Source organism: Scardinius erythrophthalmus (genome assembly GCF_964197995.2).
Source record: "Scardinius erythrophthalmus genome assembly, chromosome: 25".
NCBI lineage: Eukaryota > Metazoa > Chordata > Actinopteri > Cypriniformes > Leuciscidae > Scardinius > Scardinius erythrophthalmus.
Window position 1 is genome coordinate 31,492,892 of NC_138245.1, and position 2,500 is coordinate 31,495,391.

Consider the following 2,500-nt stretch of genomic DNA (forward strand, 5'->3'; position numbering starts at 1 on the left):
TTCAACCTGAATGCACACAGACTCATGGGGACTCGTGTTACAGTGGGGACCTAAATTGAGGTCCCCATGGGTAAACAAGCTTATAAATCATGCAGAATTAGTTTTTTTGGAAATGTAAAAATGCAGAAAGTTTTCTGTGATGGGTAGGTTTAGGGGTAGGGTTAGTGTAAGGGGACAGAATATACAGTGTGTACAGTATAAAAACCATTGTGTGTGTGTGTGTGTGTGTGTGTGTGTGTGTGTGTGTGTGTGTGTGTGTGTGTGTGTGTGTGTGTGTGTGTGTGTGTGTGTGTGTGTGTGTGTGTGTGTGTGTGTGTGTGTGAGTGAGTGAGTGAACACAATCAAAGGCAATTATAACATCAAAGCAAATACTATATCAGATAAACACATACAGTAATAAAAAGAAAGATAAGTTGATTTCCATCTCTATAAATCATTCAAAGATTCATTTAAGGCTTTACAATGAAAGATTCATAGTGAGATCCAGTGTTCAGTGTCTGAGCAGAAGTGAAAGAAAGTCTCTCTCTCTCTCTCTCTCTCTCTCTCTCTCTCCTCCAGAATGTGCTCATCTCCTGCTGGCCCACAATGCACCAGTGAAGGTGAAGAACGCTCAGGGATGGAGTCCGCTCGCCGAGGCCATCAGCTACGGGGACCGCCAGATGAGTACGCCACCGCATTATTTCATATTTTGAATAATTTTATTATTTTCTGTTTTCATTTTAAAGTTTTAGTAATTTTGTTGTGTTTAAAAATGTCTCCATCGTTTTTAATAACTTTTTGTTTATTTACTTTTAATTGTCTTAGTACTTCAACTTAAGCTAAATAAAAGAAAAGAGAATTTTTGCCTTGGCAATGTTTTTATATGTTTTTCATTTTAAGTTAGTTATTTTTGTTTCAAGTAATTAACTTTTTTTATGATTTAGTTTCAGTCTTTTAGATAACGATAATAATTTTGAACCGCATGTGAACCTGCCAGTTGTGATTTGTGTTTGTTTAAATGAGTTTGATTTGGATATTTGATGAAATAACCGAAGCTAGAGATGCAATGATTCAATGACTCAAACCTAAATACTTCACTTGTTTCATGACTGCATGAATCAGTGTTTTTGAACAAATCCCTTGAGTGAATGATTCAATGATTCAATGACTTACTCATAAAGACTTCACTTGTTTCATTACTGGATGAATCAGTGTTTTTGAACGAATCTCTTGAGTGAATGATTCAATGACTCACTCATAAAGACTTCACTTGTTTCATTACTGGATGAATCAGTGTTTTTGAACAAATCTCTTGAGTGAATGATTCAATGACTCAAACCTAAATACTTCACTTGTTTCATTACTGGATGAATCAGTGTTTTTGAACGAATCTCTTGAGTGAATGATTCAATGACTCACTCATAAAGACTTCACTTGTTTCATTACTGGATGAATCAGTGTTTTTGAACAAATCTCTTGAGTGAATGATTCAATGACTCAAACCTAAATACTTCACTTGTTTCATTACTGGATGAATCAGTGTTTTTGAACGAATCTCTTGAGTGAATGATTCAATGATTCAATGACTCACTCTTAAAGACTTCACTTGTTTCCTTACTGGATGAATCAGTGTTTTTGAACGAATCTCTTGAGTGAATGATTCAATGACTCACTCCAAAAGACTTCACTTGTTTCATTACTGGATGAATCAGTGTTTTTGAACGAATCTCTTGAGTGAATGATTCAGTGACTCACTCATAAAGACTTCACTTGTTTCATTACTGGATGAATCAGTGTTTTTGAACGAATCTCTTGAGTGAATGATTCAGTGACAAATATATACACATATACACATCTACTGGTGTAACTGATGCAATCTTTATCTGATGCGTCAAGCTTCAAAAGATGATTAGCTCTATTTTGATCTCTACTGTAGACATCAGTGTTTATATCTGAACTATAAACCTTTTATCCAGTAATTTACTAATAATCTGAACGATTGTAAGACAGAAATAATAAATCTGTGTGTTTAAAACACTGTTAGTGAAGCTGATTCATATCTACACATGACTCTCTCTGGCTCAGAACTCAGTGCGTGCGTGCGTGCGTGTGTGTGTGTGTGTGTGTGTGTGTGTGTGTGTGTGTGTGTGTGTGTGTGTAGCTCTTCCATTCAGGACAGCAAAAGTCCAGATGAAATGAATGTGTGTGTTGTGGTGAATTAAAGCGGTCGGTGTGTGTCAGATTAAATCTCACTCTGGATTACGTTTCACCGGCACTAATTCACTGAAAAGCCTTTTCAGCCTCGAGCGAGTTTTAGAGTGTGTGTGTGTGTGTGTGTGTGTGTGTGTGTGTGTTTATCAGTCTGTTTTAATGAAGAGCTCGATTGAGGAACTGCTCACACTTTACATACGACACGTTTGCATTGGACTCTGTGTGTGTGTGTGTGTGTGTGTGTGTGTGTGTGTGTGTGTGTGTGTGTGTGTGTGTGTGTGTGTGTGTGTGTGTGTGTGTGTGTGTGTGT

At 37.0% G+C, this 2,500-nt stretch overlaps 1 protein-coding gene across 1 annotated transcript in view; it reads left to right on the plus strand.

The window, feature by feature from the left end:
• The window catches only part of ankrd13c (ankyrin repeat domain 13C), a 24,812-nt gene that overhangs the window by 6,021 nt on the left and 16,291 nt on the right, over positions 1 to 2,500 (plus strand). The window contains exon 3 of the mRNA XM_081357283.1: positions 559 to 663. Within this exon, the coding sequence (XP_081213409.1) occupies positions 559 to 663 (105 nt within the window). The remainder of the gene's footprint in view (positions 1 to 558; positions 664 to 2,500) is intronic.